Source organism: Artibeus jamaicensis, unplaced genomic scaffold (genome assembly GCF_021234435.1).
Source record: "Artibeus jamaicensis isolate MK-2021 breed Jamaican fruit bat unplaced genomic scaffold, CSHL_Jam_final scaffold_833, whole genome shotgun sequence".
Lineage (NCBI taxonomy): Eukaryota > Metazoa > Chordata > Mammalia > Chiroptera > Phyllostomidae > Artibeus > Artibeus jamaicensis.
In genome coordinates, this window is record NW_026522056.1 from 8,709,937 (window position 1) to 8,734,752 (window position 24,816).

The following is a 24,816-nucleotide window of genomic DNA, read 5'->3' on the forward strand; positions in this document are numbered from 1 at the left end:
AGGGGGGGAGCTAGATATGGCTGAGTGAGGAGCGTGGCCAGAAAGGAGAGCTGTAGACAGATTTTTTTTTCCATTTGAATAATCTGGACCTCAGGGAGTACCGACTGGGTCCCAGGAGACCAGGCTGGGTAGTTCTGGCTCCTGCTCTCTCATTTCAGGAGAGGAAGCAGGACCTCCCAGTCTTCTGAAAGGTGAGAAGTGTGGGGGAAACCAGAGGGACGTTTCCCTGGGTCCTCAGGTGACCAGAGAACCTGCCCCCACCCCCCAGCATACCTCCCTGGTGCCCTGTCCCTCTCACCACCCAGCCCTACTGCACTCACCATGAGCACGGCCACGTTGCCCAGGTGCTGGCAGTGCAGAGAGCTGACGTTGGGGTGGCTGGAGCGGAGCTGGCAGCCTTCGGAACTCCAGCCCCCGGTCCCACCTGGCCCCTCCTGGCTCCACCAGGCTGCTGCAGGTTCAGCCCCTTCAGCCCAGTGGCGCAGTGAAATGGCCACTGGCTCCGTCAGGTTTCCCACGCCACAGCCACCTACGGGGGAAGAGGGGTCCACACGGGCACGCGCAAGGCCACGGGAGGCTGGCCGGGTGGAACTGAGCAGCCGCCGAGCAGGTGCAGAAGACCCGTGCGCCAGGTGTGCCCTGGGCTTGGTGGATAGAGTTGGATGCCAATGCGGGCCTGCCCTTCACATCCTCAGTCTAACTGAGGAGACACCAGGGTGAATCAGAATGAAAGCACTGGGAGGTGGCCCACTCTAAGTGCCCAAAGAGCGGTGGTGACATGCCCTAAAAGAGAGGAGTCCGGGGCTGGAGTCAGGGACATGAAGGTAGAGGCAATGCTGTGGGAGCAGAAGCCCAGGTGAGCAGAGGACTCAGGAGGGCATCCTGGGGGCGGAGGTGGGGCAGAGGGAGGTCTGGGCGGGCTGTCGGTTTGTTCTCATAGCCCTTTCGAAATCTGACAAATCTTCCATGTACAACCCGGTGTCTTCCTGAACCTTTTCTCCAACAAGCCTTTTCTTTATGGGATGGCCGGGTCCCCTCTCCTTCTCGGAAAAGGTGAGGGCCACCATCCTCTGCCACCTCCACCAGGATGTTAGGGGGCATTGGGGGTGAGGGGAGAGCAGGATGAAGGGTCACAAGGCGGACTCTGAGGAGGGGCCCCGCGCAGTACCTGGAGTTCAGCCCCTTACTTGTTCCTGCAAAGATGACAGGGGTGGCCACACCGCGCCTCTTGCCGGGTCCCACAGCTCCCGGGCGGGAGGTGTTGCCATGGCTGCGGAAGAGGCGGCCGTTTCGGAAGACGAGCAGTTGCAGGGTGCAGTCTGGGGGTGCCGGAGGTGCCAGGGCAGCCGGAAGGGAGGAGAACAGACTGGGCGGCAGCTGGATGGAGGCCAGGGCCACGCTGTTCTGGGGTGCGGGGGAGGACACAGGATTTCCTCAGAGAACTCCTCAGAGACACCTGGAACCTCTGGGACTGATGTGCCCCAGCCCTTCCTCCCACCTCTCCCACCTCCATCCCTGGGTCCAGCCTCCACCAGGCTCCTGCCTCTTGGCATCTCCCCTCTTAGTGTCTTCCCTGCCCTGGTGCCCACCTTGATGTGGAAGGACGACAGAGAAACGTTGGGCCTTCCGGTGGTACAGCGGAAGCGCAGCTGTTGATCAGCCAGGGGCTCTGGCTCAGGAGAGGGGTTCTGGCCAAAGCCTGCGGGCCGGGCGCCGGGCCCACTCGCCTCCCTCCTCTGGAAGGCTGTGCAGGTCAGGCCCACGTAGCTGTTTGGCTTGATGAGATAGGCCTCCAATGCCACGTTCCTCGAGTTCTAGGGACAGGGAGCTTATCACCCGACCCTTTGAGATAGGTGGCTCCCTTCTGGCCTTCTCTTGCCGGAGACTGCACAGTCCCTCTCTGCAGGTCTGCTCAGGCCGGGCCCCTGTGCCCTTTACTCCTCGCTGTCTTCTCCAGGCGTGGCCAGTCTTACGTCTGCCGTGGAGTCTCCCCAGTCCCTGGCCACGGTGCCTCCTTCCTTCTAAGGCTCTTCCTCCCACACTTACATGCCCAGCTTGTATCTTGCTCGCCTCTTAACACAGACTAGTTCTGCTTCCCCAGCTCAGCTGCAGAGCAGGGTCCTTGTCTCACCTCCCGTGTCACCCAAAGGGACCAGCACAATACCTTCCATGTAGAAGGTACTGTGTTGTGTTGTTAATTGGTTCATGACCCACCACAGGGAACAGAAGTCTCCATTACCCCACAATCCGTCATCACAGTGTTGCCCTCTACAGTTTGGTTCCCCACCACAACGCCTGCCTCACTTCTCCAGGGCCACTGGCCTCCCTCTCTTTGCACTTCTCCTGACTATTCAGGATTTGATTCCACTCGACTGAGAGTCTAGTCAAGTCAGGTGTTCATAGCAGGTGCACAGCTGGAGGACCTGCTGCCTGAGACTGAAGTGCCTCCCTTTGGGGTGACGGGGGGGGGGACACGACTCTAAGTCCCCTCCCAGTGCCTGGCCCCCTAAGGAGCTCCCTCCCAGCTGACCCACATTACCACAGAGATGTGCTGGGAGTGGGGGCTCAAGGCGGCGCCCCCAATGCGCTCCAGGGCACCCACAATGCCGCTGCAGGCCTTGTCCTCGCGCTGGGCCAGCCACAGCAGGTGCTCGTCGACCAGCATCAGGTTGCTGGCCATGTCCACCATCACCTCCACCAGCTGGGGAGGGGTGAGGGGAGTCACTGAGGCACAAGTGGGGTTTAGGACCCGGGGGCTGGGGTGTGAAAGGCTTGAGCAAATGGGGAGCAGGAGGTTTCCGGGGGCCCCAGAGACCTGGTTGAATCTCACCTCTTTGATCTGGTCGACGTAACCCAAAAATTTCTGGATCATTTGAGCCACGTAGACTACGTCCATCATGTCCGAGAAGCTGGCAGCCTCGGCCGTGTACACGCGCAGCTGGTGGGCCAGGGTTAGCGCGTTGGAGGCATTGATGGGCATCTGGGAGTGTTAGGGAAAGACAGGGGACAGTCCGGTCGTTCTCCTTCCTCAGAACCGCCCCTAGAGGCCCCTCCTCTGTGCTAGTGCTTAGGGCACAGTGCCTGGGGTAGGGGTCTGGCCCACCAGCTGGGTCTCATCGAGACAGGAGGCAGGTAGCCCTCAGCAGTGTGGCTCACTTGGTTGGGTGTCATCGTCCAAAGCAAAAGGGGACCTGTTTGATTCCCAGTCAGGGCACATGTCTGGGTTGTGGGCTTGGTGCCCAGTAGGGGGCGCATGCAAGAAGCAACTGATTGATGCTTTTCTCTCGCATCAATGTTTCCCTCCCTCCTTTTCTCCCTACCTCTCTCTAAAACTAAGTAAAATAATTAAAAAAAACAACAACAACAAAAAAAATGGGGCACTTGTAAGGAGTGAGCCCATCACAACCCGAGGCAATCCGCTCCTAGCACCACTGGCCCAGGGATAAAGGGATGGATCGTGTGTCCTTGTTTTCCCCGTAAGGCTGCCCTGACAGTGTTAGGAGATCAAGATGCTTGGGGTGGCCCGAACTTCCTGCGTGTGGCCTTCAGGGTCTGAATCCCCTGGAAGGAGGGCAGCCGGGGAAGAGTGAGAGTTCCTCGTGGTGTATCCCCAAGGAGCAGTGGGGCGGTTGTGAGGCTTCTCCCATCCCACTCCCTGGTGCCAGAGCTGACGGGGCACCCCCACCCCCTGTCCTGGCCTCACCAGCACGAAGGTGTAGAGCACCCGGGTAATGTCGTTGGTATACAGACAGTGGGAGTAGTCCCCTGGCTCCCAGCGGCCAGCTCGGTCACACCGGCGGGAGGCCCGGGTGCCAGGGGCACCCTCACTCAGGGGCACCGAGGTGAAGGGATACTGCAGGCAGGATTGGTAGGCTGTGATGCCAGCCAGAGTTCGAGGCCACCTGGGGGCAGAGGCAGGAGTTGCCGATGACACAGGCCTCTGGAGGCAAGGGCCCCTCCCCTGCCCTTGAAACTCGGATGTTAGAGCCCTTGAGGGAATGATCCAGAATAGGGGCTTGGGGCTGGCCTTCAAGGAGTTCCCAAGCTCCACCTTCTTCCTAACTGTATTTTTACTGCTAATGCTGTCATTGGTGCTATGGGGGCTAGACTCCAAATCCCAAGTTCAAGTCACTTATCCTTTCTGGGCCTCAGTGTTCTCAGCTGTATGATGGGAAGAACCCTACCTCTTTCCTAACTGAGAAGGCTACTAGGGTATTGAATGTGTATTCCTGTGGGACAGCTTTGTACACTATAAATGTAAGGAAGCAAATAAAAACCCTTCACATTTCAGAAGGTATAATCTCGGGGCTGACACAGAAGGAAGTGTTCTTTTCGTTTCGGAGTGGGGGTGAGACCCTGGTCACCCATGGGCTCAGAGGTAGGCGCTAGGGGTGGGAGGGGGGGTGCTGGGTTGGGAAGGTGGTCGGGTCGCCGGGGCAGCAGGGACCACCGAACCTGAAGTCCCCGCGGTTGTTGGCGACGCGCTCGGCGGGGCAGTAGGAGGCGGAGGTCTCCAGCACCACGATCTCTACCTTCTTGCTGGCGTTGCCCTGGACCGTGGACACGGAGCACTCCCATTCGCCCGAGGCCCCCACACCGATGTGAGACAGGGTCAGCTCACTGCAGGTGGGCGGGCAGGGCTGGCTTGGCAAGGCACTCGGCCGTGCCACCCCCAAGCGCCCCTGGCTTGGCCACTCACGGGCGCCCTGCCCCGGGTGTGTGGGATGAGCTTAGGTTCTTTATTCTTTAATTCAGTGAGGGATACAAGCACATACTCCTTTAATTGTGACTGGCCTTGAGATAGGCCTCAGAATTCTGGCCTCAGAATGCTTTTCTGAGCTTTGGTTTCCCCATCTTTATCATGGAGAAAATACCTCCCTTACAAGTCTATAGGAGAGACTAGGTCTGATAACTCAGGTGCGTATACATTGTAAAATCGTTAAATTTAGAGTTGTCAAGTGTAATCTTTTTTTCTATCAGGCATAAATTTCTGTCCCTTAGCTAGGCCACTGATTTAGTCCTGGATTTTTATAGACACGCGCGTGTGCACACCCTCCCACAGATGGCATACTCCCGGGACTGTGAATGGGCACAGCCCCTTTGGGGGCTGGGAAGTGGGTGCTGTGGCTCCCCTCTGCCCTGGCTGAGAAGGGGCAGTGGGGCCTGTACCTGGTGATGAAGGTGCAGTCGTGGATGAGGCTCTCAGCCAGCAGGATGCCCGCCTGCTCATCGCCCTCCACCGGGGCCCGGTTGTGGTACCAGCGGATGCGGGTGTCGTTGCCCAGGTAGCTGGCGGAGCACTGGAAGGGCAGGCGGTCACCCTGGAACACCACTTGGCGTAGGGATGGGATGAGGTGGTGCGTGTGTAGCTCCAGGGCCCCCTCTGCGGGAGGAGACACGCGGCGCAGCCTGAGTGCGCCTGCGCCGGTGTGAAAGAGCCCAGGAGGCCAGGGCCCAGCCTTGCTGTCTGGGGCCTCAGGAAGGAAAAGGGGGCAGGAGAACGCGCCAGCGATAGGAGCAGGAAGATTTTACACAAATAAGTAAAGGTGCTGCTTTCCACCGCATACTCGTTAACCGAGATGAAAACATAAAGCAGCGGCCCCAGGAAAGTTTAGAAGGTGGTAGAAGATGACCCCCAGTGAGATCTGAGGGAAAGGATACTCAGAGAGCTGCCTACCACCCAGGAGCACCTGAGGCAGAGGGAGCCCTGAGCCAGCCAGGCCCCTCACAAGGGTGTCTGGGGCCCAAGGGACAGGGAAGATCCCTGGCAGGGTATGCAGGGAGAGGATTTGCTCACCGCAGCGCAGCTGGGCCTCCTGGAGGCCGCCCAGGGCCTGAGCGTGTAGGGCACTGGGGTAGGCACAGAGCGTGCGCTCAGACAGCTGCAGTGAGTGATTCCGGGCCCAGGACGGCAGCCAGCGCAGGTGGCAGTCGCAAGTCAGGAACTCGGTGCCGAAGTCCCTGCAGAGGGCAGGTAGAAGGGCCATGGAGTGGAGCAGAGGAGTGTGGGCTCACGGTGTGGGGTGGAGCCCCAGGAAGGCACTGAGGCTGGAGAGGGCAAGCTTGGGTTTGTGTGCAGCGGCCTAACCAGGGAAGGCATATATATATATATATGTATATATATGGTGGAGTTTTGGCCACTGGATGTCCTGCCTACTCATGAGGCTGGCCACCGGTCACAATGTGTAGGTGTCTCCCTCCTGGGCAGAGGAACAAGGTGGGGGTCTTAGTTCTTGGGCCGGGGAGAGATACTCACACAAGCTTAAGGGCTGGCAGCTCATCAAAGACCCCAGGTTGCAGACTGGAGAAGATGTTTCCAGATATGTTTCTGCAGGGGGCAGGCAACAGTAAGACGAATCTTAGGGTCTCCTGGCACCAGAGGGGGTAGGGGGTAGGTCTCCATGCAGAGACCTGGAAGGGTTTGGGGCTGCCTTTCTCCTCCCAAACCCTCCTTTGGGGTGAGCCTTCCCTCTCCCCCTCCCTTCACTCACAGGCGGAGAAGCTTGGGGAGGCCTCGGAAGGTCTCGGCGGTGAGACAGCCAATCCGGTTGTTGGAGAGATCTCTGGAAAGGCACACACAGAAACCACAGTGAGTCGGCCACACGGTAGCACACGGATCGGCTTGTGAGGGACCCACAAGTGTGGCTGGGGCTTGTGTGGGAAGCGGAACGAAGAAGGAGATGGGTTGGGTGTGACATTCCTGCTCCCAGCTAATATGCTGCGTGGGGCGGGGGCACCTCTGGGTGGGGGTGAGTAGGAGGGGTGGCCGCTCATGGAATCCATGGGACCTTCTCCTGGGACAAGGGGAGGGCCGGGAGGTTTGGGGGGCAGGACATGCCACTCACAAGCGCTTCAGCTCCCCCAGGCCCAGGAAGGCCCCGGGCTGCACCGTGCTGATGACGTTGCTCCTCAGGTCCCTGTGGAGGAAAGTGGGGAGGCCTCGCACCTCTCCCGAGCTGGGGGCTGCATGCCCCCCGGGGCCTGCTGGCCTCACTCTCACCACAAGTGTTGGGACTCAGTTTCCTTCTCTCTTTAGAAATCCCAGCTCCCTTTAGCACGGGCTGGGGAGTTGGGTGAAGGACCTCCCTGCCTGACCCAGGGGGCACTGGATGCTGCCAGAAGGGAAGAAAAGGCCTCAGGTGAGCACTGGACTCGCAGTCAGGAGGCCTTGGTTCCACCTCTGAGCTGCCCCGAGTGTCTCACAGGGCAGGTGTGAGAATCATTTCAAACTGGGTGTTAGTCTTTTGTAAGTTGCTCTACAAAGGTAAAGTCTTCTTCAGCCTGGCTGCTGAGAGGTATTTTTATGGCTCTGCTGTGAATCTCTCCATTTGGCAAGTGAGGAACCAGGGCAGGCAGCGGGCTGCTGACCTGGTCTTGGGGTCCGGACTCCAGGGCAGGGCTGTAAGTCACCTGAAGGCCGGCCCCTCAGGACAGAGGTTTGCTCACAGTCCTGTGTCTGTCACCCCCCCAGGGCCCCTAGGAGCCCACAGCGCTGTGAGAAGGTAGCAAGGAAAGTGTACTCAGGGCTGAGGTCCATCAGGTCGTAGACAGGACAGAAGATGGTGACGTGCCCTGTTACCCAGCCCAGACTGAGAAGGGGGCTCTTGGCTCTCCCTGCCAAAGCCTCAGGGGAACCTCTGGATTGTGGGCAGGAGGGGGTTAAGGGAGCCAGCTCCCTGCTGAAAGGAGAGGAAATGGGTGTCCAGGATGGGGAGGTGCTGTCCCACCAGGGGGCCTGTTTTCCCACTGACCGTCCCAGTTGGGGACGTAAACAGAGAGAGAGAGAGAGAGAGAGAGAGAGAGAGAGAGAGGAAGGAAACACCCTGTTCAGCCCTGCGCATGGCCCGGGGTCCTCATACCTCAGCTCCTTATACTGAGGACTCTGCCGGCCTCCATAACCCTGAGTCTCTTTGGGAAAGAAGGGAAAGCCACCAGAAGGGGCCAGCCTCCTAGAGGGGTGGCTTCCATACCCAGGCGTGCTGGGCGGTGCCCCAGTGCTGGGTGCAGGCCAGGAATGTGTAAGCGTGCAGAACCCAGCACGCTCCCGGAGAGTGGAGACTGCAGAGGACTGGATCAGTGCCCCGCCTGGTCAGGGCTGCCCTTCCTGCCTGCCACCCCCTTTTTGCTGCCCAGACACCCCCTTCACAGCCCCCCTCCCCTGTGCAGTGCTGTTCCAGCATGTGCCCCCTGGCCCCTGTTGGGGTCTGGCCATTCTCAGGACTCTGTATCCCACCCCCATGCGGGGGGACAGGCAGAGGAAAACACATTCCTCATTGTGTCACTTCCCTTCATGGGCTGCCAAGGGGCCAAGGCTGCAGCCCCCCGCCCCTTCCCTCTAGTTCACTTGTGTTTATTCTCATTTCCTCCCTGGTCCTCCTCGAGAACCCCCACCCCGCCTGCCCCACTGATGCTATGCAGATGGGAGCAAGGCGGCCTGCTTGCTCGCCCCAGCGCCTTCCTGCCCTGTATCTCCTGCAGCCTAGCCATTCCAGGGACTAGTGAAAGGGGAGCTTCCACCAAGTGTTGGCACTCCTTCCCCATTGCCTCATACCCGCAGAGTGGCTTCCTGGGTGACCAAGGCCACACCTCAGTTGCCCCTGGGATTTGGCCTGCTCCCCTGGACCAGCCAGTCCTGGGTGCTTTCCTGAAGGGCAGGGGCTGCTTCTCACCGGGCTGAGCTCTGACAGGCCAGTGGGGCTGGGCCCACACACAGCAGCTGAGTCCTGGTCTCTGGTCCCTGAACAGCTCTGGGGCGGTGCCCTCCTTAGCAGCCAGAGGGTATGCTATGATAGAACTTTTTATAGAAACTATGAGGCCCTTATAGGTTGGTGGTTCTCTGCCCTTTTCTTGCTTAGCACACATCCTTTTGAAAATTTGATGATGGCTATGCTATGGACTCCTGCTGCCCTACCCGCCCCACCAGTGCATACACCCAACATTGTGCATGTGATTTCAGGGGCTTGTACAGGAACCCGAGTTTGAACCCCTGTTCCCCTATATAATCAGATCCCTTCATTTCTTGGGTGAGGTCATGAGGAGGCACAGATGCTCCTGTGATGTGGGCTCTCCCTCCCCTCTCCGCCTCCCCAGAGCTGGGACCGTGGAACATGGAGGAGGTGGGCACGTGGAAGGAGCCTCCCCCCGCCGTGCCCCTCGCCCGGCTCAGACTAGGCCCCCGACTCAGCACACCCTTCTCCCTGTGTCTGCGCTGACACGGAGAGGGAACCCCCCAGACAAAAGTTGGGGCAGGGGAGACTTCTGGGAGCAGATCATACCCTATTCCCTTCTTGAGAAAACAGCTCAGGAAGCTGAGTGTGTAAGAGTGCGTGTGTGAACACAAGTAACAAAACAGCAGACTGGTAAGTTGGACTTAATAAAAAAGTTAAACCTTTTGATTTTTAAAGGACACCATTAAGAAAGATGACCCATGGAATGAGAAAACAACTTCCATAATCATATGCCTGAGAAGGGACTTTTATCCAGAATTTATAAAGAACTCTTACAGGTCAGTTATAGAAAGATAAATAACCCAGCTGAAAAAATAGGCAAAGGATTTACATAGACATTTCTTCAGAGGATATAAAATAAAAATGACCAATTAATGCATGAAAAGATGCTTAGCACAATTAGTCATTATAGAAATGCAAATCAAAACCACAGTGAGGTTCTGTTATCATAGACAGTCATTCAGAGTGCTGAGGAGTCTCCCCATTGGCCAAATGGCACAGGGGAGGTTCTTACACTGAGCCCATCAAAAGAAAGATGAATGGACAGGGCCCAAGCACCCCAAAAGCTAGAAAGATGAGGGGAGAGGACCTGAGTACGCCGAAAGCTAGAAAGGTGAATGGATAGGGCCCCGTGTGCCCAAAGCTAGCAAGATAATTGAATAGAAAAATAAGAGCCCACCCCTTCCCTCCCTAATCCCTATAAGAACCATGGGCTTGAGCAGGAAGGGCTTGATATAGGCTTTGAGATGGGAGTCCACCATCCTCCTAGGTAACAGCACCTGAATAAATCTCCTTCCTTTTACCAGCACCTCTCTCAAGAGTTCGGCTTTCATTGTGGTAGGCAGCCAAACCTGCATTTTCAATGACAGTTTTGGGTGACCCAGATGGGACAGTGTGGACCTCAGGAAGGCCAACAGGGCCCAGGCTGGGGTCCCGGCTGCCTGTGGCAGGCTGACGCCAGGAGCGCACCGTGAGGACTTCTCGGCAGCTGCGGAGAGCTTTTCTCAGGGAATTTCCCTGCACTCCTCAAGGCATCAGCCGTCTGAAACACTCGGCTGGTGAAAGGAAACGAGTTTGGGGGGAGCAGAGGGAATTTAAGACTGGGTAAGTTGACCCAGCATGCACACTGGAGGTCCTCTACCCCTGCCGCTTGGGCTTCGTGCCACCTGGGCTTCATGCCATTTGGGTCTGGTCAGGACCACTTGCGGTATTGGTTGGCAGGAAATAAGATGCTAGGGCTTGCTTGTGAGTGCTCATTTGGACACATGGAATTATGGATCCAAGTTTGGTTCATATGTTCCCGCTTTGTCTGGGTCTTTCTATGGTTATGGTTTCGGGTTTGTACTTTCCTGCCATTCGTGTTCTTTTTCGACTCCTGAAGGGAACCCACCGGGCCAAACTTTAACAGATTTATCCATGTACAGTTATGATCCAATGACAAAGAAGGAATTGGTTTTTTATTGTAGCACTGCTTGGCATATGTATACTTTATACCATGTGGAAAAAATGGCCCATAAATGGTTCCGTAAATTACTACACCATCATACAGTTGGAATTGTTGTGCTGACAGTCAGGGAACTGGGACAGAATCCCTTATGTCCATACATTTATGTCTTTACACATTAAGGATTCAGCAAAGGGAACAAACTAATCACGCATAGAAGGGAACTGCTTCAAAGCGCCTACCTGATAGTGAGATACAGGAAGAAAAGGAGGAAAATGGAAAGATGAGTGAGTCTCTTTAATGCCCTGAACCCAGGGGACAGAGGATTAGCAGCAGAAAGATTTCTCCCACCACCACTCTTGCTGCTAGATACCCCTGAAATAGGGCCCAGAGGGGTAACAGCAACACCTCTATATGATAAAAGAACAGTCTCCCCATTGAAGATCCAACAGGGCACACAACTTGGCCAGGGAGCAACCGTATCCAGAGCAGGACACCTCCCTTTAAGGTAACACCTTATAAGTGGAGTGAATCAGGAAGCCCAGCCCTCTGGCTACTACTGGGTCAATACTCCATTTTCCACTTCAGATTTACTGAAATGGAAGAATTCCAACCCCTCATGTAGATCCTCAGAAAATGGCAGATCTTATTACCTCTGTTTTTGCCACACACCATTCAAGTGGGGCAGATGTACAGGCTGTCCTTAACATCTTGCTAACAGCAGATGAAAGGTGGCTAGTTACAAATAAGGCTAATGAGAGGCTTATTACCTCCATCAAGAAAATCCCAATGGGACCCCCAACCCAGCCAGAACAATTCCCTTGACAGATCCCAACCGGGACCTGAATAGTGGGGACCTAGCCTTCCTTGAACATTACAAAAGGTGCATATTGGAAGGGCTTAAGGAAGAGGTGCCTAAGTAAAAGAGCCTGAATATGTTATAGGCCATTCATCAAAAATCAAACAAAGATCCTTCTGAATTTTTATAAAGGATCTGTCAGGCCGATCGAAAGCACACTGTTGCTGCCCTGGATGGTGTGGCTCCGTTGGTTGGGCATTGTCCTGCAAAGTAAAAGGTCACCCGTTCGGTTCTTACTCAAGGCCCATGCCTGAGTTGTGGGTTTGGTCCCTAGTCTGATCATGAACAGGAAGTAGCCAATTGACGTTTCTCACATCGACATTTCTCTCCCTCTCTTTTTCCTTTCTTTCCTCCTTCTCTAAAAATGAATAAATAAAATCTTAAAAAGCAAGCAAGCACTGCTTGCTGATGCTGACCCACAGACACCAGAAAATGTCTAGAGGGTAAATATGACTTTTATTGGGCAAAGTGCCTTGGATATCAATAGGAAGCTCCAGTGTTTAGACAGGGCATTGGGAATGATTCCCTCCCAGTTGGTGGAAATAACCTTTAAAGTTTATTATGCCTGGGAGATAAGGAAATTAAAGGAAGCCACATTTTATTAGAAACAGTGTGGAAATAGCAGAAGGAGAGGCGGGACCCAAAAGAAAAGCGAAAGACTCACTAGGTGCCAATCAATGTGCCTGTTGCAAAGAAGAAGGCCATTAGAGAAAGAACTGCCTAAAAGTTTAAAAAAACTCTAGAAACCCTCACTGAGAAATGCTAGAAAGGAATGGCAAACCTGATGACAAATGAGGAGACCCAGGGGCTCCCCTAGACAACTCCCAACCAGTACTATTTCCCCACAGAAGCTTGGGGTACCAATGACAGTGGGGAACAAGCTAATTGATTTCCTCATAGATACAGCGGCTACATACTCAGTGCTAAATACAAAACTAACCAAGAAAGTTCAGCTATGGTGTTGGCGACTATAGTCACCAGAGAATTACAAAAACAGGCATTCCCTCAGCCTCTAGAATGCCAGCTTGGTAATCGAAAACGTATGTATAATTTTCCAATATGCCAGACTGCCCCGTTCCATTGCCGGGCCAAGATTTACTTTGTAAATTGCATGCACAAATAACCTTTTCCCCTGAGAGGCAGCAACTGTGCTGAGGAGTCCTGCTGGAACATGCCCTGCAGCTCCAGGTGCTTCTGACTCGCCCAGAAGGGCCCAGAGGTGAATTCTTCCCACCTGAGATCTATGAGTAGGTCTACTGAGCTGTTTGGGTTGATAGAACCCTGGGTCTCACTTTAAAAAGCCACCTGCAACACCGCCTCTTAAAATATAAAGCAGCCTACCAGCTTCTCTTGTTCAGCAGTGCCACCCTCTAGGCACCGCATATGTTGCCTTCTGAAGACAGCAATTCTTTCCCCCTCACATAAAGGCTTCCCTCCATTCTTGACACCCCCTCTTCCTTTAGTAGACAGCAAGAACCTCTGGACCTGGGGATAGGTTAGACTACATCCCTTGACAGCAGGAAGAAACTATAAAAGATGAGACCTCCATCCATTTACCCTTGTAAGATTACAAGGGTCCTGAGTTTTGAAGGGGGTAACTATTACACGTAGATGGTTGCTCAGAGCACTGAGGAGTCTTCCCCATGGCGGAGGTAGCACAGGGGGAGGTAGGGATACTTACACTGAGTGGTGCCAAAAGCTAGAAAGGTAAATGGACAGGCCCGAAAGAGCCAAAACCTGGAAAGATGAGTGGAAAGGGCCTCTGTGCTGAAAGCTAGCAAAGTAGCTGGATAGAAAAAAGCTCCCCCCTCCCTATTCCTGTAAGAGCTAGAGCTTGAGCAGGAAGGAGAGATGGTCCTTGAGACGGAAGTCCATCATTCTCCCAGGTCACGGCACCTGAATAAACCTCTATCATTTTGCAGCAGAACAAGACTCACAAGTCTGGCTTTCATTGCAACAGGCAGCCAGACCAGAGATTTTGGTTACAAGCACTTCATATCCAATAAAAAAGACAGACAACAGCAAGTGGTGATGGAGATGTGGAGAGATCGGAGACCTTGTACGTTATTGATAGGAGTGTAAACGGTGCAGCCACTCTGAAAAACAGTGTGGCAGTTAGAGTAAACACATGACCCAGCCTTTCCACTCCTAGGTAGATGTCCCTGGTAGGTGAGCATACATCCAACGAAGATCTGTACAGGAGTGTTCATAGTAGCATTATTCACAAGAAGCCCCAAAGTGGAAAACCCCTAAATATCCATCAGCTGATAAATGAATAGACAAAATGTGCTATAATCATACAGGGAATATTTCTCAGCCATAAAAAGGGATGAAATACTGATACACGCTATTATATGAATGAACCTTGAAAACATTATGCCACGTAAAAGAGTCCAGTTACAAAAGACCACATAACCCCATTTACACGAAATGTCCGAATCCACAGAGAAAACTATGGAGACAGAAAGTAGATCAGTGGTTGCTTGGGGCTGGGAAATAGGGGGCGGAGGGATGGGGAGTGACTGCTAATGATTCAAGGTTTGAGGACGATGAAAATGTTCTAAAATTAGATTATGATGATGATTGCACAACCGTGTAAATATACCAAAACCATCGGATTGTACACTTTAAATGGGCAAACTTTATGGTATGCAAATTATAGCTCATTAAAGCTGTCAGAAGAGTGTGTGAGTGTGTAGAACAGTGTGCATGTGTGTGTTTGTGTGTGTATACCACGTTTGGACAGGGTGGGGCGGCACCAAGTCGGCTCCGTCTGGCCCCTGCAGACCTCCCTGCTTGTGGGTTTCAAAACTAAATTATTGGTTCAGAGGCCGCAGAGCGGCTTTCCCTGGTTCTTCCAGGACTTCCAGGGTTCATTAGAAAGCAAGGGCTGGCTGAGAAGGGGGCCAAAACACCCCCGCAGGTACAGAGATGGTCTGCGGGGAGGACAGGGAGAGCTCCTGGTGGCTGAGAGGAGATCCAGGATGGTCCTAGGCGCCATCTCACCCTCAAGCCCTGGGCCCTCTCATCTCTGATATCATCCAACAGGTATTTATTGAGCACATACCCTGTGCCAGGCATTGGAGCTACAACAGCAAGCAGGAGGGCTGTCCTAAAACCCATCAGCCTCCCTTCCCCGCCTCCAGCTTTGCCCGAGCCTAGGGCAGCCATTCCTCCCCACTGTCAAGGGGGATGGAAAGGGGAGGAGGGACTAAGGCCCCTTGGCCCCGCCTACAGATTAATAGAAACCACCTGGCTGGTGAGCGGCACTCCTCCCGCCAGGCCCCCACTTGCCATCATTCCCATGACCATCTGCTTCTAATGAGTGTCCCATCCCCCTGCATACCAGCCCCCCTGCCCCACCCCAGGCTTATTAATCTCATTAGGCAATGACAAATCATCCTGGGCTAAGCAGGCTCCCCGCCCGGGGCCCTTTCCTCCAGGCGCACAGCCTCTGGGGGCGGTGTCCACACACATCCACTCGCTCCCTCCCAGGCCAGCCTTGCTCCCGAGGCCTCTTCCAGGGACTGTCTGCCCTGTGGCCCACTTGGTCCCGGGCAGGGGCTTCTCACTGTGCCCGGGGCACCCTTGGAACCCTGGGAAGTCTTCTGGTGGCCTGCTCCTTGCTGAATGCGCGTGGGTGGGGGAATGGGGCAGAGATGCGAAGCCCCGGAGAAATAAGCCTGTCTTGGCTACTCTCAGCACATCCATTTCATCTACGTGCCTGCCTACTCCAGGCTGGGGGACTCTGGACAAAGCCTACGCAATGAGGGGCCGTTGAACATCTTGCAACTTGGAACTCTTCCGAGGAGAAAGAAACGGCCATTTACTGATTGAAAGTGCATGCTGTCTGGGGCCCTCTTCTTACACAAACCCATCCATTCCCTTGGCAACCTGCCCAGGGGTCATACCTTGCCCCGTTTTCCAGGTGAGAAACCTGACCCTTGGGCAGGCACCCAAAAGGTAAATGGTAGAGGCAGGATTCAATCCCAGGCCTCTTTTTAAAGCAGAGGAAAGCTCTGTGTCCCTGCATAGCCTGCCCATGCCCACCCCAGAAGGCTTTCCTCCGGGCAACAGACTTGTCCTGCGTAGGGGTGGTGGGATGCAGAGCAGAGGCCCTCACCCACGTCTGGGCCCTTCTGCACACTCGGGCTGGCCACCAACTGCTTCTGCTGGACGCTATTTCAGGTTTTCTTGTCCATCCCACCTGGCCGATAAAGGTGTGTCCCCTGCATCCCCACCCTCACCCCCAACCTCCCTGGAGCACACATGGTACTCTCATGGGACCAACTCAGGCACATGCCAGCTCCTCGACCTTTCTGTCCCCCCCACATGTGAGCCCCCCCCCCCACGCAGCCCCACATGTTTACCCTGGACCCCTTCTCAGAGGCCAGAGGGGTGCACAGCACAGGGAGGCAATGCCAGCATTTTCCAGAGCAGGCCAGACCTGCCCCTTCAGTTATCAGACTAGGGCCCAACCCTCCCATGGGACTTGCTGCTGTGGACTGTGGGACGTTAAGCTGCCACAGCTCTGCTGCCCAAGCCTGGATGTCTCAGCCCGACAGCACAGAGAGATCAGTGTTTCCTGGCACCAACTGCACGCCCAGGCCGTGGCGTCTCCTTTGTCATGAATAGGCCCACAGTCTAGGGGTCATCTGGTCCACTGGTTCCCAACCCCGGATGGGCCTGAGAATCGCCTGCATACCTTGTAAACAATTCCCAGGCCCCTTCCAACCTGATGAATCAGCATCTCTAGGAGCCGGGGCCCAGGATCCCCCCCACCTCTGGGATAGTGGGATAGTGTAGTGATTAGTTTGAAGTGTCCCCCAGCCCGGGCTGTGGTACCAGGCAACTTAGTCAAACACTGATTTAGTGTTGTGCCTGCATTTTGTGAATGTGGTTAACATCTACGACCAGTTGACTTTAAGTAAAGATTACCTTTGATAATATGGGCGGGTCTCATCCAATCAGCCAAAGGCCTTCATAGCAAAAAGCAAGGTTTCCCATAGAAGAAATTCTGTCTCAACACCACACCGTCGACTGCTGCCTGACTTATTAGCCTGTGGGTCTGCCCGACAGATTTTGAATTTGCCAGCTCCCACGTCATGGGAGCCATTGCCTTAAAATGCATTTCTTTACAAAGGAATAAGCCCTGGCTGGTGTAGCTCAGTGGATTGAGCGTGGGCTGCAAACCAAATGGCTGTCAGTTCAATTCTCAGTCAGGGCACATGCCTGGGTTGTGGGCCCGGTCCCCAGTGAAGGCCAGTGAGGGGCCATGTGAGAGGCAACCACACATTGATGTTTCTCTCCCTCTCTTCCTCCCATCCGCTCCCTCTAAAAATTATAAATAAATAAATAAATAAATAAAATCTTTTAAAAAAGGAAGAAAATAATTCATATGTGATGTAGACACACACACACACGCATACACACACGCACACACACCCCTGACTGATTCTATGTCTCTGGAGAGCACTGACTGACACAGCAGTGATCAGCCAGGCTGGAGACCCTGGGTCCTCCAGCCCCTGCACTGCCTTTCTGTCCCTGGGAGGCGCGAGCACCCGCTAAGCACAGTGGCCCCCTCTGCAATGACCGGCCACATCACTGTGACCTTTGAGCTTTTGTTTCACATGCAGTACCTGTGGATAACACACGCACAGGACAGCAGACTTAAATCCACAGTGCACGGTACAAATCACTCTGTCCCCACTTCCCTCTTTACAGAGGAGGAGACAGGCCCCAGCCTGGCATCTACCCCTGCATCTGTCTGACCCCATGGTGGACCGCTTCCGGGTCATGTGGCCCCCTGCTCCGCAGACTCACCAGGCACACTGCACCCCAGGGCCTCACCATGGCTGCTCGCTCTACCCTCCAGATTCCTCCCAGTGAGTTCGTCCCTTGAGGTCTCGGGCTGTCACCTTGTCAGTGAGACCTTCCTTGACTTCACTAAATAAAATAGCAACCCCCTCATTGCTTTCTACCCCCTTACCCTGCTTGGCCTTTCTCTGTAGCACTTATTAGCTCCTGACATAGGATACATTCATTTGCTATTTTCTGGGTCCCGTCAGGAGAGGGGAAGTTTCACGGGCAAGGGCACTTGTCTACTATGTTCACTCCCGATGCCTAGAACAGGCTGGGCACATAAATAAAGGAGACTCATGATACGTTAAGTGAAAATAAACTATAATAAATAAAGGGGGCTCAAAAACTTTCTCTAAAACGGATGGCTAGAACGCTCCCTCGCACAGAGCAGGGGCTCAAACTCAGGACCTTAAATCCCACTCCAGTGCTCTTTCTCATGCCCAGCACCCCTTCCGCCTCACGCGACTCAGGGTTTAGTCATTGTTCTCTGACCGTTCTCCCGCTTTTCTGACCGCCTCCCAAGCTTTGCATGCATCTGCTGTGTAGAGTCGTAGTGCTGGGGAGAGGGTCGGATTCAGTGTGCTGGCATGGATGGGAAGAAAAGGGCCATCTCTTTTGTCTTCGTCAGAAGATCTACCCTCATGAGACTGAAGGATGAGAAGCGGGCAGAGCCAGGTAGCTCTGACGCCTGGAGCAGGAGGGTGGAGGTGGGAAGATGTCAGTGAGGCCGTGAGGGGCTCAAAGTGGCGCAGAGTGGTGCCTGCTTGTGGGAAGAAGAAGGGGAACATCTCTGGGCGGTGACTGGCCCTTGTGGGGCAAAGCAAAGAGCTGGCGAGGCAGCTGCGGTTTGTCTTCCTCCAAAAGATCCTAGAAGGAGAGTCTGGTTTCCTGCCACTCAGCCCTCTAAGGCCGGGCCTGGGCCTGGGCCTGGGCCGAGCACAGGAACTGGTGCTCCCTGAACGCTAACTGCTCTGGGAGGGCAAAACCTGCCCCGTGAGCTGGTTCCCAAGGAGACGTTTAAATAGCAGCTTGGTGGCTGCTCTTCCTCCTTGATTGGGTCCCCCTGTCTGCGAGCTGCAGAGCAGATCATCAGAGGGACCTGGTCACAGAGCTCCGCACACACCAGAGCCAATATCCCAAGGCCCCCCTCAGACCCCCAGTGTGCCCAGATCAGAAAACACACTCTGCCTTCCCAACCCCACTAACCAAGCATGCCGTCGGGCTTCCCCCACCGTGTGGGATGGGCTGGGGAGTCTGGAGGACAGGCGTCCCTCTCCCCTGGGAAGTGGGTGTCATGGAGACAACCTTGTAAGGTTGTCATGGTTCAAGATCTAAACTCCTTGTCACGTACATACTGCCTCTCTCCTCCCCTTGAAGTTTCCAGCCTTCACTGATCCTCCCTTTGGACTTCACGTGGAGCCCATCCTACCTACTTCTAACGTATATGGCATTGTCTGGTCTCCAATAGATGGTAATCTCTTTGGCTCTTTGAGAGCAGGCTTCCGCTTTATTCTTTGCATCCTCCATGACACTGACCCAAGCATTTTAGGCAAAATGGTACTAGAGGGGGCAGAGACCCGGGTGGAGGACTTGGGAGCGCACAGCAGGTTGGGAGCAGAGATGGGAAAGGGGCGCTGGAGGAGGGAGATTGAAGGGCCTGGTCTGCAGGAAGAGCAGGAAGCCCACGTCTTCTACAGAGGAGACAGGACCCAAAGCCCTCACACAGCCTGTGGATCCTGGAGCCAACTCAACACGGAACTGAGAGAGGGCTGGTTCAACCCCTGCCATTTGGCAGGTTAAGTGAGTTCTTTTGGGCTAGCAGTGTCCACCTGAGTCCACCGCCAGCCCGCCCGGGTCCGCAGGGTGGGTCAAAATCGGCAGTTCTGTACTGGGAGGTGGGGGTGGGTTTCCATGTGATCAGTATCCCCACCCTCAGCCCAGGGCTGTGGCCCCTGGGGGCTCTGTTTGTTGATTTGCTTTTAGGGAAGGAGGAAGGAGGTCTCAGCCACACTAAATCCTCTCTCAGCCCTTTCTTTCTGTTGGGCTGCCAGCTGGGAGGAGGCAGAGGCTTCTGGCCAACTAAGGGGCTCAGCCCTCATAGCTAATTGCTCATTAAAGAGCGTTAATGAACTTTCCTTAGTTCCACCCTTGCCTATGCCAGTATCCTGGATATACTGAGGACATTCTCTACTTCTCTGTGCTGTCACTGGTGAAGGAGCTGGTCTCTCAGAAGAACCCCTCTCCACCTCTCACCCAATGGCCAAGTTCTGGGTAGGGTCCCAGTGGATCTGACTCTTGGCCAGCAGGTTGTGGTTTGTGGGGTCCCTTAGCAACTAGTGTTCCTCATCCCCCCTGGACTGAGCTCTTGCCCATGACCTCCACCCCACCTTGCCCAGCACTTACAACTTCTCCAGCAGGGACAGTCCCAAGAAGGATCCGTTCCGGAGCCCAGTGATCTTGTTGTTGCTCAGGAGCCTGAAGGCAGAGGGAGAACACAGGAGAATGTGCAGTTACAAGCTGGAAGGTGTCGATGGAGTGGGGAGCCAGCCTCATCATTGTAGCTGTGCTGCATTCTGTAGGAATGGCACTGCCTGAAGGTGTGCAAGGCGGCAGGCCCACCATCAGCTCCAGGAGACTGTAGGGAGGGGCCCACAAATGGTTCAGGTGGACTGCTCAAGCCACTGAGCCGCAAATCAGACACTTCACCTGCCCTGGGTGCCCCTACGCCTGGGTCTGACTTAGGGCTCTGAGTGCAGGTGAGCCGCGTAGGTGTAAGGTTGCAATGCTCCTTTACACCCTGGAACCTCAGGGTCTAGCCCACAGCGCCTCCTTCCAGCCCTCCACCTCTCTGTCTGGCTCAAGTCCTCAGCCCAGAATTCTGAGGAGGACAGTGGTGGGGAGGACTGGGTCAGGGCTCTGGCAGGTGGAACAGTAAGCCCAGCAGGTGTGGAGGCAGATGGGAGGAGCTGCCTCTCCTTGGGGTCTCGGACACTTTCTCCATGAGCCGAAGACCTCACTGGAAGGGGACATTCCCAGCCCTGAAAGGGTGCCAACTCAGGGGACCTGAGTGCCTTCGCCTCCCTGAACCTGTCTGCTGCCTTTAAGAGAAAACTGATAGGGCCCTGGGCTTCCCCCAGGCCTCAGCCCTTCTGCCCACTGGGAGCTGTTTATTTATTAGTTTGTATTTAGGGGAGGAGGAAAGAGGCCTGGAGCCAGCTGTCGGAACCCACTCGGCCCACCCACTCGGCCTTTCTCTGCCAGACTCCCCGCTGGGAGGAGGCAGTTCCAGACCGGCCAAAGGGCTCATCCCTGGAGTTAATTGCTTATTCAAACACGTTAATGAGCCTCTCTGCGCAAACTCTTGCCTGCCCAGGGATGATGCGAAGGGTTTTCCTCCTTTGCTCCGACTGGTGGACCTGGGAAGGCCGGAGGTACAGGCCTGGGGACTTCTTTCGAGTGGGCAGCCTTGGAGTTGGGCAGTTCGGGAGAGGGCAGGGGCTCGGGACAAGCATGAGAGGAGCTGCCCGAGAGTTCTGCCCCAAAGCTCACTGGAGCTGTGTGGGTGACTATACCGACAGGCACAAGAGGACCCCAGACACTGGGCGTTCCAGTCACTACGTGTTCAAGGGCTCGTGGAGGACAGACAATGGCCAGGAAGGGAGGCAAGGGTGGGAGGGGCTTTCTGGGTCAGTGGGAAGGGGTGGAGACCTCGTACCCTTCCTCCTTCCTCCCCTCTCCACGTGGACCCTTCCTACCTTTTTCGTCCCTGCCCATGGCCCCTCCAATGATGGCATTTCCCAGTAGGGCCTGAAGGGTGACCGTGTGGAAGAGTTGAGGGGGAGAATGCTGGGTTTCCAAAGTGCTTCACACACATACACACAATGTTATTGTGGTATTTCCACAAGTACATCACACATGTCACTATGTGAGCAATCAGAACTTTCACGAACCCCTTTACTCCTGTTTTACGGGTTAGGATAGTTTTATTTCACATCGCACGTGGTGGTGGTAAATCATAAATAGTCTTGTTAGTTCCCAGTGCCTCTAACGGTCTCATTCAGGCCCTGGTGGAGCTGGGCTGGCCCTCTTGGGGGTGACTGGCTCTTGATGGTATGACTTTTAAATCAAAGCCTGCCTCAGCCCTGGCAGGGTAGCTCAGTTGTTTACAGCGTCAAATCGGTATCTCCCTCTGTCTCCTCCATCTTCCTCTCTTTCTTTAAAATTAATTAAAAAAAAATGCCTGCCTTGCCTCCCCTCCAGCTCGCTCCTTTAGTACAGGTTATATTAGAAGTTGTGGATGGCAAGAAGACCCCCCAGGATCCTCAGGAATGTCACGGAGGGTCCTGGAGTATCAGGTCCTGGAGTATCAGGAAGAAGGTGAGTCCTGGCTGGCGGGGCTCAGCGACTGCATGCTGGCCTGTGTGAGCCAGAAGGTTGCTGGTTTGACTCCCTATTGGGGCACACACCTGGGTTTCAGGCCAGGTCCTCGGCTGGGGGCATGTGAGAGGCAACCGAACAATGTTTGTCTCACACATCAATATTTCTATCTCTCTCTTTCTCCCTCCCTTCCCCCCCTCTAAAAAAAATTAAAGTCTTAAAAAAAAAAAAGATGAGCTCTGGCTGGTGTAGCTCAGTGGATTCAGCACAGGCCTGCGAACCAGAGGATCGCGGTTTGATTCCCAGTCAGGGCACATGCCTGGGTTACAGGCTGGTTCCCTGCAGGCCAGTTCCCAGCAGGGGACGCACGAAAGGCAACCATACATTGATGTTTCTCTCCCTCTCTCCTTCCCCTCTAAAGATAAATAAAATCTTTTAAAAAAAGAAAGTGAAAAAAAAAGGCATCCCTTTCAGTCTCACCCCACCCCCAGGTATTTGTCCCACCCCCAGGTGTTTGTGGGGGGGGTTGGCAAGAGAGGATGGGGATGGTGACGGGGATGGTGACGGGGTTGGGGGCACAAGGGAGAGGTGGAGGGTGCGGGAGAGGGAGGAACAGGGCTGCGGATCTTCACGGCCCCGCCCAGGAAGCAGGAGGCCTGAGAACAAATGTCTCAAACTTGGGTTGAGTATGGACCTGTTAAAGGGATGAAAAAGGGTATCTTATTTCCTGTGAAAATGTCTGAGGATTCCAGTTTAGGAAACTTTGACTTCAAAAATGAAAATCTTATGCGATAAAAGTAGCTTCTAATAAAAAAATTATCTGCAAGAGGGTTTTTAAAAGATCATTGCATTGAAAACAGAGTATTTCAAAATTCTCCAACTCCCAAATCACTGAGATTAAAACCTGGGATCCTAATCTGAGAACCCTGTCCAGACAGGTCTAGGGTGGTGTTGGGGGGAAAGTACCCCACCTTCACCAGACTTTTCAACCTTTAACCCTTAAACTCCAAATTCTTTGACCCAGAGCTCAACAACAGAAGTACAATGCAAGCTGTGTATGTAATTTTAAATGTTCAAGTAGCCATTTTTAAGTTTAAAAATTAAATTAATTTTAATATTTTATTTCACACATATATCCAAAATGTTATCACTTCAACATGTAATTAACACACAACATTATTGAGGTGTTTTCCTTTTCCTTTTTGTACTAAGTTTTCAGAATCAGGTATGTGCACTCCTCCTCCAGCACGTCTCAGTGAACAGGCCCACTGCAGGTGCTCAGGGGCCCCTTGTGACTGGTGGCCCTAACCCTCACCTAGTCTCAGCGCCCAGTACCTGCCCTGGAGAACGTCTGCATTGCATGTGAGATGCTGAGTGGTGTGCGTGCATCTGCACGTATGTGCGTGTGGTGTAGGAACAATGCAAAGGAGCAGGGACCAGCCCAAGGCAGGCGAGGACCAGCCTCTGGCACGGAACAGCTCACCTCTTGCATCCCAGCCCTCTCCACCCAGAACCCAGGTCCCCTGCAGGCCGGAGCCCTTCACTCTCTCTGAGGCAGCCTCTGTTGTGCCGGGGAGGAGAGGGCAGAATGGGGTGGGGGTCTGCGGAAGCCCAGGCTTCCAGCTTGGCTAGCCTGGTGCAAAGTCCAGCCCTGAAAATCTTGAAATGAGTTTTTTCTTGTCGCAGAGAACCTGGATCCCACACCCTCTAAGCTACTCACAAAAGCAGGGACACCAGGCAAACAGCACTTCACCCTTTTCCAATGGGCCCCCTTCTCTCCGCATTTCCAGTTCTTGGACAGACTTTGGGCAGACATCTGTATGACTCAAGTCCCCAAATACCCAGAATTGGGTCTTCTGGCCTTAACAACCTAGGTAGGGCTCAGGAAGTTTTACTTGAGACTCAGACTCTCCAGAGAATGGCCTCACTTGTGCTTGTCGGTTTACTTCCCCAGAGGTACCCCTTGCGGATCTGGTGTTGTGTCATGGACAGGTAGGAAGCTGGCGGTCCCAGGGCTGCTACTGGGGTAGATGAAAGCACACACAGCCTTGAGCTGTGTTCCCACCACGCCAGTCTGTCTCATGGGAGGAAGAAGAAGACAGGCAGGTCGGTCCCAGTAATCAGGCAGGGAAGGTGGGAGCCTTAGCCTCAAGGCTCTTTGTAGCGTTGCAGACAGAGTGCAAGTCTTGGCCCCCATCTTAACAACCCCCTCCCTGCCCCCCAACTCCCAGACAGACACTTCCTCGGCCTGCACCAGCCTCTGGCCCTGCACCAGCTCAGGGAGCCAGCCAGGTGGGTTTCCTTCCCAACCACACTGGCCACCCCACCCCACCCGCCTCACTGACCTCTGGCCCGCTCAGCCCAGCATCTTCAGCTCCCTCTTCCTGCCTCCCCTCCCCACCCCCAATACTGCCACTCCAACATCAGATTTTCATAGGAAGGCAGCCAGTCCCTGGAGTCCCCTGTGTTCTACCCCAGAATCTGAGTCTGGCCAGGGAGAGGGGCACACTGAGTGCATTTCAGAACTCTCTCCCAGCTAGGGCCCTATTTTAGGGAACAGAAGCAAGCGGAGTTACCACTAATGAGGCTGGAGGCCAAGGGAGCGAGTGGCTGGCGTCTACGGAGAGGCCCTGTGGGCTCTGGGAAACCACAGGAACTCACCAGACCCCAGTCTGACATCAAAGATGACCCCGTGGGGGTCATGTGGGCACTGCTGTGTGGGGCGTGGGGCCAGCACATGCCTGAACCAAACGGTTCTCCCATGTGCAGGAAGAGTCGTACAGGTATGATACCCCACCCCAACGCACAGGGATGCATGGACCACAGGTCTGCACACCAGGGATCCGGCTCTCTAGAGAGTCTGGGCCTGAAATTCAGACCATCCCCAAGTCCTCCTGGGCTGGAAGGCCCACCTCCAGCACCTGCTGGTACCTTGGTGGTGTCTCAGGGAGACTGTCAGTGAGGGGGAGGGTTGGTCTGTTTGCTGACACCAAAAAGGCCTCAGGCCCACAGTGTGCCCTGAGCATTCAGGCGACTCTGGGCTC

The 24,816-nt window shown here is 54.6% G+C and overlaps 1 protein-coding gene across 1 annotated transcript in view; it reads right to left on the bottom strand.

Annotated features, from left to right (window-relative positions):
• ADGRA2 (adhesion G protein-coupled receptor A2) overlaps window positions 1-24,816 on the bottom strand; it is a 37,960-nt gene that overhangs the window by 5,215 nt on the left and 7,929 nt on the right. Inside the window, exons 2-14 of the mRNA XM_037166894.2 lie at window positions 19,799-19,870; window positions 6,846-6,917; window positions 6,492-6,563; window positions 6,257-6,328; window positions 5,798-5,961; window positions 5,170-5,383; window positions 4,456-4,620; window positions 3,704-3,902; window positions 2,831-2,980; window positions 2,540-2,701; window positions 1,590-1,814; window positions 1,188-1,404; window positions 321-529 (exon numbers count right to left, since the gene is read on the bottom strand). Coding sequence (XP_037022789.2) covers window positions 321-529; window positions 1,188-1,404; window positions 1,590-1,814; window positions 2,540-2,701; window positions 2,831-2,980; window positions 3,704-3,902; window positions 4,456-4,620; window positions 5,170-5,383; window positions 5,798-5,961; window positions 6,257-6,328; window positions 6,492-6,563; window positions 6,846-6,917; window positions 19,799-19,870 — 1,993 coding nt within the window. The remainder of the gene's footprint in view (window positions 1-320; window positions 530-1,187; window positions 1,405-1,589; window positions 1,815-2,539; window positions 2,702-2,830; window positions 2,981-3,703; window positions 3,903-4,455; window positions 4,621-5,169; window positions 5,384-5,797; window positions 5,962-6,256; window positions 6,329-6,491; window positions 6,564-6,845; window positions 6,918-19,798; window positions 19,871-24,816) is intronic.